Below are 14,063 nucleotides of genomic sequence, written 5' to 3' on the forward strand. Positions count from 1 at the left end.
TGCTTTGAGGTATCCAAAGCTTGTTTATTTGGTGATGAAGTGCAATGAGGATAACATAGCAAAAAAAGAGTACCATAAAGCTTTATGGTATTCTCGGCTGTGTAGAATTTCATAGAGTTGCCCAAACAGCTTCCTTTGGTTGATGCATTTATGAAGCTTCATACAAACACTCACACGTTGGGGCTGGAGAGATGGTTCAGCGGTTGAGAGCAGATACTGCTCTTGCCGAAGACTTGCATTCAGTTCCAAGAACCCATTAAGGTGAGCTTACAACCTATAACTCCAGCCCAAGGGGATCTGACACTTTCTTCTGGGCAATTCAGGAGGAAAGGAGCCTGCATCCCATATGGCCACACACAAACACATCATTTAAAGAAAACCGACCGTGAGTTTAAGCGAGGATTGATTAAATTTCTTGTTTGAGAGAGAGATGAGATCTGAATGTTATCTTATTTCAGACCTGATGGGGCTCCGTGGTCCTCTGGGAGTACATTCCAGCCACCGCACCTAACAGGTAAAGTTAGTGCTTGATAAGGCACAAAACTGGTAAAGCCAAGGCTGTGGCTCACCAAGGGCTCCACTGGGAAGAAACACATCCGGGGAGGGTGTTCTTTGCTGTCTGATGAGGTTTGACAGCCAGAGGCAGACATTCCTGCTGTAGCACATGTATACACTGAGCTGCATTTCATTCAGTCACTTCCCCCTTTCTTCCACTGAGTGGTGTTAAAAACAAGGTGGCATGTATATAATATATACATACAATATATATTATATAAAGTTGAAACCCATTGTTCTTTATATATGTAAATAATTTTATTTATATTTATAAAAAAGTCAGAGATAAGTAAAATAACAGACTCCAAAGCATACCATTGGTTATGTCTGCTTTATAGTTGGAAATCAAATATTATAAATATAGTTTAATGGCCCTTACAACCTATTCCCATATCTAGAGGTATCCACCATCCCAGAACTTGAATATATCTTCCTTGTCCACATTTTATTCTGTTGTAAGGTAAGTTCAAGCATCTACAATATGAAATGTTTCTTGGGAAGTTTTCAAGGTTCCCATAAAGTTGTCCTGTGTAGCTTTAACTGACAACTTGATACCTAAAATCATTTGGGAAGAGAATCACAAGGAGTTGCCTAGATCAGATTGGCTGGTGGGCAGGTGTAGGGGGGCTTGTCTTCATTATTAAGGACCAGTCCACCATGGGAAGCCACATTCCCTAGGCAGATGGCCTTAGACTGTATCAGAGAGGTAGTTGAGCATAAGCCTGCCTGCCAACAAGCAAGTGGTATTCCTCGTGATTTCTATCCCACTTGCATGACTTCCTTCAGTGACATAATCAGGAATTGTGAGCCTGTATCTTCCAAATGTGGCTTTGGCCAGGATAGTTGTCACAGTAACAGAAGTGAACCCCAGTGGCTGGCTCCCCACTCCAGAAGTTGTTTGCAGTAGTGGAAAAGCATTGGGATTGGGAACTGATGAGCACACATCAGGATAATTTTGTATTTCAGAAGTTTTGCATGGCAAAGGGATCAGAAGCCTGGGGAAGTCATTAGCAGTTTAAGAATTTAGCATTTGCTGGTTCCACTCATAAGAATGCTAATTGCATCTACAAAGAAAAGCATAGAAATAACGGGTTTTAAAATTAGATCTCCTAGCTGTATGGGACACACTGGGCAAAGTGTAATACCCGAACATCAGAACATGAGGTTGAACCCTTGGTGCTTCTGCTCAGTTCCCCTCCAACTTAAGCACAGCTCTGGAATTTTCCCCAAAGGCAGTCATTCTGAACCATCTGAACTCGTTTCCTTGGAGTTGTCATGGTCACCTTGACCTACTCAGACAGCCAAGTGATCTCCCAACTTCAGGGAGGAGATAGGAAGTGACATTATTTCAGTGTAAAACAGCATGCTCAGATTTAATTAGAGGCCAGGAAAATATTTGATCAAATAGGGGTAAATGTTTTTGCAAAATATGTAGAGAGTATTTATGATATATTATTGAAAATAAATTACAGAGGTGAATCTTAATACTTCATTCATTTTCATCTATGTTCAACTAAGAATTTCCACAGAATGTGATAATTCAAATATCTACTACAGATTATTACATAATAAATGATAAGATTTTGTTAATCCACTAATTATAAGCACCATCATTCTTTGAGTCTTCTAGTTTGAGGATCCCTGATTTTTTTAAAAGGGATTATTTATTTAATGTAAATAACTTCAGATATACCAGAAAAGGGCATCAGATCCCATTATAGATTGTGAGCCACCATGTGGTTGCTGGGAATTGAACTCAGGGCCTCTGGAAGAGCAGTCAGTGCTCTTAATCACTGAGCCATCTCTCCAGCCTGAGGATCCCTGAATTTTAAAGGCATTCCTCCTATCTCAAAGAGAAAGTTAAGCAGGAAGAAAGCAAGCCCAGTCTTTGAGAGATTTCCCCAAATACTGCCAATGTAGACTTCTATAGCCAACAAAAATATCCTTTAAAAGGAAGATGAGACTAAAATGAAAATATTTTCAAGTAAAACATAAGCCGATAATTTGAACCTAACGGAAACACTGGGAGTTGTTTTTCGTATACCAGATTCATACGGAATGAAGGTGAGGTGATAGTTCAGCGGTCAAAAATGTAATAAGTAAAGGGTTCCAAAGTCTTGTCTACTGTAGCATGTACCTTTTTAAAAAAACTAAGCTGTTTTGGAATTTGAAAAGTCACGAATTCACTGCACACACTTAGGGAAACGAGTAAAAAAGAATAATGAAAGACCATGAATACCGTTAGGTGAAGAGAAATTGTTAATAACCACAGGAAAAAAATCCATCCAGCAAATGACAGGAGACAGAAAGAGCCACACAATCAGGTGGTTAAACCATTAAAACAATGAGAAAAGTTAAAGCCCAAAACACCAGAAATTATATTATAGGAAAATAAAATAAATATTTTAATTAAAAGCAGAGCCATGATGTACCCAGCCCCAGTTGATAGAACTAAAATCCCTGTACCTAATCGTCAGGGTGCATTGAGGAAGAAGAAGCAGAAAGAATGTAAGAACCAGAGGACCAGGAGTCTGCTGTGTGATCGTGTTTTCTATATACAAGAGGTAAGCTGCAGGGGTTGGGGATTTGGCTCAGTGGTAGTGGTAGAGCACTTGCCCAGCAAGCGCAAAGCCCTGGGTTCGGTCCCCAGCTCCAAAAAAAAAGAAAAGGAAAAAAAAAAAAAAAAGAGGTAAGCTGCACCCACAACATCTCGACAATATGGCTGCCTAAAACAATATGGCTGCCTAAAACGAGCCGTCTATACTGACAACAGGTTGACATGCTCATGGATGAGGCCACCTACATTCACTCCTTCACCTTAACACTTTAACACGTTTACCTCACTGACACACGCCCTATGGTGCTAGCTCCTATAAGATTCTAAATCTAGTCAAGGTGAAATGAAGATTTACTATATGGTAGGGCAGCTTCCTCCAATTGGAGACATTCTCTCCAGGGAGGAGGGATTGGCTCATGACACTCGGAAGGTCAACAAAATTGATGTGTCTGGTAAAAGGAGAAATGTGGAAGTTTCTTGAAGTCTCTTCCCTAGTTTTATAGAAGGAGCAAGCAACTGACGAGGGTGCAGGGTTGAGGGAGACTCTGACCATTTTAACAGTTCAAGATCTCAAACCTGAGGAGCTGCCTGCAAGCTACACAGAGAGCACTGGGGGTTGCAGCTTTGCTAGATCCTCCTTGCCCATTTTTGGGGTGTGTGTGTGTGTGTGTGTGTGTGTGTGTGTGTGTGTGTTTGAGTCATCTCTAAGTGATACCTTGCCCGTATATCTGTTAGTAACCCCAGTAAAAACTCAACAATTCATTAAGTTGTAATTTTGGTAAAGTCACTACTTTGGCCTGTCATGGGTTCCCTGTCTGGAGTGAGTAGACATGGACTGTACAGTGGGGAGCGGTAGACAAGACCTGGTCCAAGAATGGAGTCATGCGAGGAGAATTCTCAGTGCTTTCAAGAATACTCTAAAAAACCAAGACAAGCGTCTTGTGCCCTCCGTTTCTTCAAAATACAGAATTGCTCTTGGAATGTGTTTTTATAATTTAGCAGATAGGGAGTGAGTTTACTTCAGATTACTCATTATTACTTACTGCTCTTATTCAATTAAACGTTTTAACTACCCTTTATATACCTTTATGGACACACATGTTCTTGCCATGTGTGGCTTGTCCTTGTGATTGTAGACAGCTTGAAGTCATGAGAACTTTACTCAGATGATCTTTCTTAACCCTCAGAATATAAATTGTCTGATGCTCTGAATAAAGTTGGCTGTTGTATGAGACTTTAGTCCACCTTATATATCAGCTTCATCCTCCCAGGTCCCACTGCCTCTAAAGTGATAATGTATGTGTTTCATCTCCTTAGGAAGAAAATCTCTCCTATAGAAAACCATCGCAACTAATTCACAATATTTAGGTTTCTTTTTGCCTAGAAATAACGTATAGGCCTGTCTTGTCTTTATATCAGTCAGATAAAGTTTACAGATTTTCTTTCATATTTGTCTTGTACACCTTGGACTATGAATTGGGATTTTTTTATATTACTTTTCTTAAGTTGATGATATGTGTTAATATCTTTGATTTTCTTATAGTCTTATGTCTGGTCACCTTGAAAGCTCATACGATAATAGAATTTTTATGCACAGAGTACTCAACAGTTAACTATAGTAAATTTGCTCAATGGAACATTTTGTAACTTTTAAAAATATTATGTAGACCAGGAGGCAGGGCAAGTAAACTTTAAAAAAGAAAATTGTGGGACTTTAATAGTATCATAAATTTAATATGTAAAACAAAATTTTGATGCACTTCTTTCCCGTTTAGTTTATTCATCTGTAGTTTTGATAAAGTGTGCTCTTTTATGTATACGACTAAGAAGACTATTTTTCATCTTCTTCCCTTGTGCTGGTTGGTTTTATGTCAACTTGACACCAGCTAGAGTCATCTGAGAGGAAGGGACCTCAATTGAGAAATTGACTTCATAACATCGGGCTGCAGGCAAGCCTGTAGGGCATTTTTAAATTAGTTATTGATGGGGGGAGCCCAGCCCATTGTGAGTAGTGCCAGCCCTGGGGGAGTGGTCCTGGGTGAAATGAGAAAGCAAGCTGAGCAAGCCATGAGGAGAAAGCCAGCCAGCAGTACTTCATGGCCTCTGCCTCAGTTCCTGCTTCCAGGTTCCTACCCTGTTTGAGTTCATGTCCTGACTTCATTTGATGATGAAAAGTGATGTGAATACAAAAGCAAAATAGACCCTTTCTTCCCCAACTTGCTTTTGGCCAGTGTGTTTCATCGTAGTAATGGAAACCCTAACTAAAAACTTTCCCACTAAGAACTTTCTGCCATGTTTCCTTGGTTGTCATGAATTTTCTTGATTTGTGTTTGTGTTAAAATACTGTTACTTTCCCATCTATTTTTGAATGAAAGTGTTTCAGGGTATAGTGTTCTTGATTCTCCTCTTTGGTGAAGAGAGGGGTTAAAATTTCTCTTTTTCTCCTCAAACTGATTGTTTGACTTCTTTGCCCTTTTTCATTGTAGACCTACATAGGAATGACGACTAATAACCACACAACAGTCAGTATTAGGCTCTATTCAAATCTCTTCTGTCAACAAAATTAGTCCCAAACTCTTCAATTTAGCCTTAGGCAGAGTCTTAGGAGAAGGACAAAAAAAAAAAAGCAGCCAAACTCTTTGCTAAAATATCCCAAGAATGGTCTCTAGCCCGGTTGCTAATATTGTTCTCTGAACCCTCATGAGCTGGGCCTCTACAATCCACAGAGCTCTCAGCACTGTTGGTGGCCATGCTCCTGCTGCAATGGCTCATTACACTTTGCTTACCACCATTACCACTTTGCAACCAACCACTTTCCTAAACCACACTCTTCTACATTCCAAAACAAAACAAAACCAAACAAACAAAACACCCCCAAACCAGAACCTGCTGGTCAGGTCTGTCAGCCAATATCCCTTTCCCCTGGTGCCAGCTCTATCTTCATTACTTTTCTATGACTGTGATAATGAACCATGACCAAAGGTGTTCTATTTGGCTGACAGGCTCAGGGGGTTATAGTCCATGACAGTAGAGTAAGGGGACAGCTGAGAGCTCATATCTTGATCTAGAACCTTGAGGCAAAGAGAGACAGCACTGGCAATTGCATGAACCCTTTAAAACTTCAAAGGCTGCTTCTAGTGACACACCCCCTCCAACAAGGCCATGCTTAGAATTATTTCTATACATTTCTACCAGCCGATGACCAAGTATTCGAGTATATGAACCTATGGGAGTCACTCTCATTCAAACTACTGCAGTTGACCTGCAGCCTTTTCATTTGACTGACCAGGCCTCCAACTTCTGTAGGATCAGAGGGCACCTGCAACCAACTCCAGCCAAATGGTTTCAGAGGTGAATGCAGGACCCAAGCTTTGTTCTAATGTGCTCTGTGCCTCTGAGAGACTGGAGTTTTTGATCTAAGGCCTCTATGGGTGGGGAGTTCTGATCCCTGGTGATCCAGTTGTCACAATTTAATGTGACAATAAGACATGGGAAATAGACATGTTGATAAAGATTGACCTGAAAGAAACTTGAGGGAGGCTAGTAAAAGTTCACAGAACACAGAGTCCACACTGCTGTGGTGTCAGAGGTTATTTTGAGCCTTTTGAGGAGCCTATGGTCCTAACCACAGATTCAGACAGTAGATAGACTTCACTGGATCTGAAGTTGCGTATCATGCCTCTAACAGGTCTATACAATTCAAAGAGCGACCAAGTTCTTACTCCATTCGACCATCTTGGTGCCTAGTGGGCAGCCTGACTCTTGGTGTACTTCTATACAGTATATATAATTCATAAAACACAGTTTGGAAAAACACATCCCAATGTTGGCAGTGATTAATAAATAGAGAAAAAGAGAAATTTTCACTTCTTCATACATTTTATGCTATTTGAATTTTAAATGCAATTCAAAACAATTTAATGTGACAATAGGATTCAGGGAAATAGATACATTAATAAAGACTGACCCAAAAGAAGCTCCAGGGAGGCTAGGTAAAAGTTCACAGACCAAGGCACATGGCTCATTGATTTCTACAATATCTTTAAAGACGCTTCCATTTGGCTTTGGGAAATCTGTGGCTCTCACAACCAATCAAGGGGTATCGCCAGCATCTATCAGAGCAGAAAATGAAGATAAAATGTTGGACAATGGTTCAGTGACATCAGTGGAGACATCCCATCCCCGATGTTGATCTGTCTTGTGTGATGTCTCTTATGCAAAGGGACTCTCACCAGAAAGACCTAAATAAATTAGGGAGCTAAATGAATTGGATAATTTTCCTTTTAACCCCTCTCTTCACCAGGTGCAAGTCAGTTAAGAACGGCTGCATTTGCTGGAGGTTGTTCAAGAAATCTTTAAGAACCTAAATTTAAACAGGAGATCTCTGTTAGTGAAAGAAACACCCTTGGTTGCTTTGAAGGAAGGCTTTATGTCAGCTTGGCCCACGGGGACTTTATGGAAATAACCCATGTCTGGTTCACATCACTGTAATTGCTTGTGTAGTGTACTTTGGAACGAGTGTAGGAGTGTATTTTAAATTGTAGCATGACAACTTACATACCCCAGGCTAGCCTCAAACTCATATCTTGAATTTCTGATCATCCTGCCTCCGCCTCCTGAGTTCTGGGGTTACCCGGTTTATGCTGGGGCTTCCAACACAGGTTTTTGTGTATGCTAGGCAAACTCTCTATCTACCGAGCTGCATTCCCAACTCTAGATACTTACATTCATAAGTCACAAAATGAAGACTAAATGTGAACACCTAGCACACTATCCCACAGAACTCTCCTCGAACGGCAGTGTAGGAATTGCTTCACAAACCAATCTACTATACCTGTAGTAGATTTCAATTTTTGTTTATTTCAAGATAGAATTTCTCTGTGTGGCCTTGGCTATCTTGGAACTTGATCTGTAAACCAGGCTGGTTTCTAACTCAGAGATCTGCCTGTTTCTGCCTCCTGAGTGCTAGGATTAAAGGTCAGCTGACTGTCCCAATTTTTAAGACACTCCCAGGCTCTGAAAATATGGCTGGCTTGGGAACAGAGCATTGAGGGTAGTACATGCTTGATAATGTCTGCTGAGTTTATCTTCTTCTTTCCAATGACCAGTGACTTGCACCCCTGTGAAGTCACATCCTCTTCATTTCTGGGTAAGAAAAGACTGAGGAATTTCTGCTCTCTATTAAAACGTTGTGGGCTGGAGAGATGGCTCAGAGGTTAAGATCACTGACTGCTCTTCCAGAGGTCCTGAGTTCAATTCCCAGCAACCACATGGTGACTCACAACCATCTGTAATGGGATCCGATGCCCTCTTCTGTGTGTCAGAAGACAGCTACAGTGTACTCATATAAATAAAATAAATCTTAAAAAAAACTTACTTAAAACATTGTGCCTACCTCTTGGCTTCCTAGAAGCTTAACCCACATTGCCCCTATTCATGGACAAAGCCCAGGGTTCTTGATTCCCATCATCCGAGCATGCATCCTAGCCACCTTTGCCTAACACAGTCTTTCATGATTTGCATCTTCTGCCCAGAAGAGGTGCCCTTAACTACAGCTGCACCTCAGCCCCATAAGTCATAGCACAAGGGAAGCCAATGGCCCCTCCACAAGGCCAGCTTCTCCCAAGAGCCAGCAGCCTCTCTCCAGAGCCAGTGGCCTCTCCCCTCTTCTGAGTGTGACTTGCTCAAGCACTAAATTGGTTCACAAAACTTAACAAACCAAAAAGTAAAAAAATCAAGCAGTTCACCATCTCTGGCAGTGGTCTCCTAAACAGAACAAGGGCTGGAAGTCAACAAGTTGGATGCCTCGTGAAATATGTTACCTAATTAGTTTTCCCCTCTACTAAAGAGAAGACAGGAGAAAAAATATTCACTGAGGTATGGTAAAATAGCCATACATTAAAATCTCTGGCTTGAATGGTTTAGGATGGACCTCATTCTTACAGTACGGCTGAAATGATTGAATGCGCGTGGAGAAAACACTTCTCAGGGAGTAAGATGGGTGTGTTAGTTTCTAGCCTATGAAATCATGTTTAAAATTGTAAGGCTTGTTCAAGATCACTGGTTATATAGACGGCAGGGAAAATGTTGCCTTGTTATCAATTTAACAATGATTCTTCTTTATTGGCTGCCCAGCTGGGAGCTCTGAGCAGTGTAAAGCCAACAGAATCCACTTGGGGTTACGGCAGGTAGACATTAGCAGGATAGATTGGGCTGTGATTTGTATTGCCAGCCTCGTTGTACAAAGAGTATTTCCCATCCACCCGCAGCTTCCTGATAATGTCGGATCTGTCTAGTCTGTTGAGGACCAGTAGCTTAAGGAGTTAATGAATATTCATTTCTTTTTCCCTGGGTACAAAGTAAAATAACCAGTAATTAGTATAATATTTAATACTTCTATTCAAAATAAATAAATCTTTTGTAAAAAAAAGGCCCTAATTATTATAATGTAACAAATTCTGCATATGTAACTAGAGTTAGATGTAGTGTTTTGAAAATGCTTCTAAGCCTTAATTTGCATGTTTTGAGATTAGTTAATTATTCCCCTTTATGCATAAAACAAAACTCTAAATTCCTTATTCACTTTCTTGTCTCCCAAGTTTAGCTGATCCTGATATTTAAACCTTATATTTTTCTTTATGCTCAAGCTATTTGTATTTTGAAGCAGCGCTCAGAGTTTGGATGAGCCCCCATCCCTTCCCCTTCTCTCAGGCCTCACAGACAGGCAGGAGACACACAGTTTACTAAGATCCCCAGGTGATGTTAATCCTTTTAAGTGGCAAGGTTTGCTATTTCCATTTTTAAAAATGTGTTCTTTTATGCATTTCATCCACCAAAGGTACTCACCAAGTTTTTGTTTTAAGATTTACTTGTTTAATATATATAAGTACATGGTAACTGTCTTCAGACACACCAGAAGAGGGCATCAAATCTCATTATAGATGGTTATGAGCCACCTGGTTGCTGGGGATTGAACTTAGGACTTATGGAAGAGCAGTCAGTGCTCTTAACCACTGAATCATCTCTCCAGCCCCGCCCCCTAGGTTTTTTTTTTAATTCCACCAAAATTCTACAGAAAAAAAAATTTTTTTACCACCAGATATAGATAAGGGAACTAGACTCAAAGAAGTTCACTCACTGAAGCAAAGATAGGATTCTAAATTATTCATCAGTTTGAGTCCAAACCTAGTCTATACCACAACTACTCAGAAGTCCGCACCTCCCAATCACTGAAGGGAGAGGCATTCGTAGGAGGTAGTTGTGTGTTGTGTGCTGGTTGTTAGGGTTTAGATCTTAAGTGACCACAAGGACCCTTGTTTCTAACGGTTTGGTAGCTAGCCTATGGTGCTATTAGGAGATTATAGAACATTCTGGAAGGATAACTGTTGGAACTTGTCATTAGCAGTGTATCCTTGAAGGAGATTATAGGACCTTGGCACTCTACTCTCTCTCTCTCTTTACTTTATAGTCGCCATAATGTAAGCCGCTTTGCTCCACTTGGCACACCCTGACAATGATGCTCTGCCTTTCCACAGGCTCCAAACTATGGGCCAACGGCTCTGGAAACATAAATGTTCCCACCTCAAGTCAATCATCTTATGGTCACAGTAGCAGAAGCTAAATTCCACTTGGCAGGCAATCAGAACTCACCAAGTGTCTTTGTGGGTTTGGAACCTTCTGGGAGCTGACCTCTGTTAGGTCAGAGAGGTAGCCTGGGATCTATGGTCTTACAGTTAAATACCTCTTGGACCTGTGAGAAACAGGAGCCTTCTTATCTACAGCCTGGCAGCTTCCCAATGATGTTGGCTATCACCTGCCACAGAGAACTCACATGCTTGCCCAGATGCAAATGGACAGATGTGTGTTGGATGCAGCCATGGTCTATGAAGACTAGAGAATTCGTGGAGTTACAATCCTTTCTTTTTAAGCATGAAAAAGCAGAAAGCAGTGGAATTGTCTAAAAAACATGGTGTGAGGAGCACAGCCAACAGGTTTTTGTTGTTGTTGTTTATTTGGTTGGTTGGTTTTGTTTTGAATTTGTACTTTTGAGAGACTCCCAGGACATCTAGAATAAGATTCAGATTTCTGAACACAGCCTACTGTTGCTTGCCTCTCCTGACAAGCTCTGTGTGCTCTCTTCATCTTAGAGTCATACCCTTCATTGGTAGAAGTCTTTCTGTTCCTCTCAGTTGTCCTTTCATCTACATATGGCTGCCTTGTCCTCACCTTGGCCTTGGTTCCTATATCTCTGCTCACAAAGCTTTCCCAACCTCCTTATGTAAAGGAATCTTCATTACTTCCTGTGGCCTCCCAGAATCTTATCATAACGTTGTTTAGTCCATCCTTATTTTCTTTCTTGACTGACATATTTACCTCTCTGTCCCTGTGGCCAACTGCAGCGCATAATAGGTCACTGTGCAGCTGTGTTCACTAAATTTAAACATTCCCTCTGGAGGGTGGGTCCTTTAGGACGAAGGAAGTAAATGAAAGACATCTCAGGATGTAATCAAACAAATCTGGGGATGTTCTGGAAACTTACAGGATCCACAAGGTGCCTTCCCAAGGACATGTAAACAATAACCACTGCTGGAGAGATTCTTTGACTGTGTATGAGTTGTGCAGATGCTGCAGGGATGCAGCTCTTGTGATTTGTCACCTGAGCTGGGTGGGTTTCTTCAGTGAGGCAGCTGCCTTTGAGTCACCCATGTTCCTATAAGTAACACCAATAAACCTATGGGTTCACTAAGCTGGACTTGGGTGAAGACATTTCACTGGTCTATCCTCAATGCCCTATCTGAGGTAAATAGGCATTTGTTGCTTCTCCTCAAACAACATCAATCACACAACATAGGTACTCAATCAATGTGTGTTATGATGAATAAGTGACTAAATGGATGATAGTGTAACTGACAGAATCACACAGTTAGATCTATCACATACGATTCCCCTTAGATCCCCAATTGACAATCACACGTAGTGGATACTTGAGTAGCCAATCTGCCCTTGCATTTTTTTAAAGATTTATTTTGTTTATTTCAATATCTGAGTTACTGTCACTGTCTTCAGACACACCAGAAGAGAACATCAGATCCCATTACAGATGGTTGTGAGCCACCATGTGGTTGCTGGGAATTGAACTCAGGACCTCTGGAAGAGCAGTCAGTGCTCTTAATATCTGAGCCATTTCTCCAGCCCTGCCCTTGCATTTATATTTGATTATTTTCAGCAAAAACCAGGTCATTGTTACCATAATTGAACATCCAGTTTTTGCATTGTGAGGTGGAATGGAACCATAGAGATCAAGTACCACTCACCTTACTTGGTATAAATTCACTGAGGCTCTTGGTGGAATCAGCTGACTTGGAGAGTCCTGTTTCCTCCTCTGCAAAGTGGTGGATCATATCTACCCCACAGAGAGATGAATGCCACCATTGTCAGCTGTGTCAGATATGCTTGCATATTTATGAGATATTAAGAGTGCACATAGGAGGGGGGGTCAAAGAAGGGTTCATTTTCTCCCCATCTTCCTGTTCCGTTTGTGTTGTGTGGTGCAGGCCACACCCATTTGCATTTAATTCCACCCATGATAGGGATATTCCGCTCACGGTTTGCTCATGAGGGAACATGAGTAACACTGCGAAAGTGCTTCGTTCAACATGCTTCTCTGTGTGATCAGTTTCACTTCCTATGCCATCATCTGTTCCTTCCACCTACCAAATAGTAGACAGGGTGGTGATGGAGAAGGCAATGAACCCACCAGATTGACTAATCTAGCTCAGAGTAACAAGAGAACACTGACTAGCCTAGGAGATCGCTGGGCACGTAAGCCAGTCTCAGTCCCCTGCCAACAGAACACCGTGATCTCTCCATCTGTGGATTCTGGCTTGAGTTCTGGACTGAAGGCAAGACATACCAGACCTGAATTTACTCCCTGCTGTGCAAAGCCTGGAAACTCCGGCAAGATGGCCTTGGGGACCATAATGCTCCATTTGAAGCTTCCAGTGTCATGTAATTGATAGATGTACACAGAAATAATCCCTGGATTTAGAGTCATACTTGAGTTCAGACTCCTGTCCCATCATGCATCTGATCTGTGACTCTGGGCAAGTTATGTTCTGGGTTTCCATTTGTTCCTTCTGCATAATGGGTATAACTCCATCTAACTGGCAAAGCTGATTTGGAAAGCAACATACACCTAGCACAGGCTTGTAATGCATAAGACCACCAGCTCCTTTTCTGATGGCTAGCGTTGTTCCCTGGATGGGAAGTCGACAGAAATGTTTGGGAATATCTGTGGATTCCTGTCATGATCCTGTGGGAAGGGGCCAAAGCTCCCTCCTTGTTTTCACCTTGTCTTATATTTTCCCAAGTGTTCCCGGTGAATTCTGGGAGGATTTGACAGTTCCCTTCTGAATACTTCTTAGTTAGGGTGGAAGTAATGTGAGCAATAAATTATCATCTCTTCCCCACGATCTTCCTGGTCATTATTCTTGAATATAATTAGAATGCCAAATGCAGACCCATCCATCTTCATCCAGCAGCGATGGTGAGCTGGGGAAAATGCTTACTGCAAAGGAATGTTGGCAGAAGGAAGAATGGATACCCCATGGAACAGCGGAGGATCAAACTTAAAAATTTGAACCAAGGGACTGAGGAGTGGCCCCCATATAACTGTGGTTCTCACCCTTCCTAATGCCGAGACCCTTTAATTCAGTTCCTCATGTTGTGGTGAGCTCTCACCATAAAATTACTTTTGTTGCTACTTTATAACTGCCATTTTGCTATGGTTATATAAATCTGTGTTCCGATGGTCTTAGGTGACCCCTGTGAAAAGGTCACCGTGACCCACGCATTGAGAACTATAGTCATACAAGCATGTGGACCTGGGTTCAGAGCTATGAGTACACATCTGGAACCTCACTAAGGGAAAGGGACAAACAGATTTCTGGCA

General features: G+C 41.4%; 1 protein-coding gene across 1 annotated transcript in view; it reads right to left on the reverse strand.

Moving 5' to 3' along the window:
* The window catches only part of LOC148004227 (uncharacterized), a 30,726-nt gene extending 18,184 nt beyond the window's left edge, over positions 1-12,542 (reverse strand). The window contains exon 1 of the mRNA XM_087564291.1: positions 12,427-12,542. Coding sequence (XP_087420417.1) covers positions 12,427-12,513 — 87 coding nt within the window. The 5' untranslated portion in view covers positions 12,514-12,542. The remainder of the gene's footprint in view (positions 1-12,426) is intronic.
* Positions 12,543-14,063: the final 1,521 nt, after the last annotated feature.

Source organism: Rattus norvegicus, chromosome 8 (assembly GCF_021556685.1).
Source record: "Rattus norvegicus strain SHRSP/BbbUtx chromosome 8, alternate assembly SHRSP_T2T, whole genome shotgun sequence".
NCBI lineage: Eukaryota > Metazoa > Chordata > Mammalia > Rodentia > Muridae > Rattus > Rattus norvegicus.